A 655-nucleotide genomic window follows, 5' to 3' on the forward strand; every position below is an offset into this window, starting at 1 on the left:
TGCCGGCTGCCCGGCCACACGCCGACATGCTGCCTGCCGAGTGATGCACCCACGCATCACGTCAGAGTGCGGGCAGCCCGTGCACATGCTCCTACATGCTCTGCACCATGGCATGCTCAGCCGGGGTGCGTGTCCCCCTGCTTATTTGGCCTCTGTCACCTGCCACCAGGTAGCTGCAGCTCTAAAGTCACCATGGCCATGCAAGGAGAGACCAGTGGTTCTCCAGGGCTGCAGACCCCAAGGGTCCGCCTTGCCATATACCCCAGGGGACCCTCAGCACCACCAGGCTTGCTTGGAGGTAGAGGACCCTGTGCAAGGCGGTGGGCTGAGCCTTGCAGCACTCCTCACCCCAGTGCCGCAGTCAGGCACTGAGCCTCAGTGCAGCTGCAAGGCTGCCGACAGCGCCGCGTGTGCCAGCTCTCCCCACACCACGACGCGCCGTGCCTGTGCCATGCTGCACCGTGCCGCTCACCCCTCCCCGGTGCTGTTCCCAGGCGTGGGCTACGGGATGATGGTGGTGTCCACGTACATCGGGATCTACTACAACGTGGTGATCTGTATTGCCTTCTACTACTTCTTTGTGTCCATGACGCGCGTGCTGCCCTGGACGTACTGCAGCAACTCCTGGAACACGCCCGACTGCGTGGGGGTGCTG

The 655-nt window shown here is 63.7% G+C and overlaps 1 protein-coding gene across 1 annotated transcript in view; it reads left to right on the forward strand.

Moving 5' to 3' along the window:
• LOC104469621 (sodium- and chloride-dependent glycine transporter 1-like) overlaps window positions 1–649 on the forward strand; it is a gene marked incomplete at its 3' end in the record, with an annotated part of 1762 nt that extends 1113 nt beyond the window's left edge. Inside the window, exon 3 of the mRNA XM_010084197.1 lies at window positions 495–649. Coding sequence (XP_010082499.1) covers window positions 495–649 — 155 coding nt within the window. The remainder of the gene's footprint in view (window positions 1–494) is intronic.
• Between the last annotated feature and the right edge of the window lie 6 nt (window positions 650–655).

This window comes from Pterocles gutturalis, unplaced genomic scaffold, assembly GCF_000699245.1.
Source record: "Pterocles gutturalis isolate BGI_N339 unplaced genomic scaffold, ASM69924v1 scaffold33185, whole genome shotgun sequence".
In the NCBI taxonomy this organism is placed as follows: Eukaryota; Metazoa; Chordata; class Aves; order Pterocliformes; family Pteroclidae; genus Pterocles; species Pterocles gutturalis.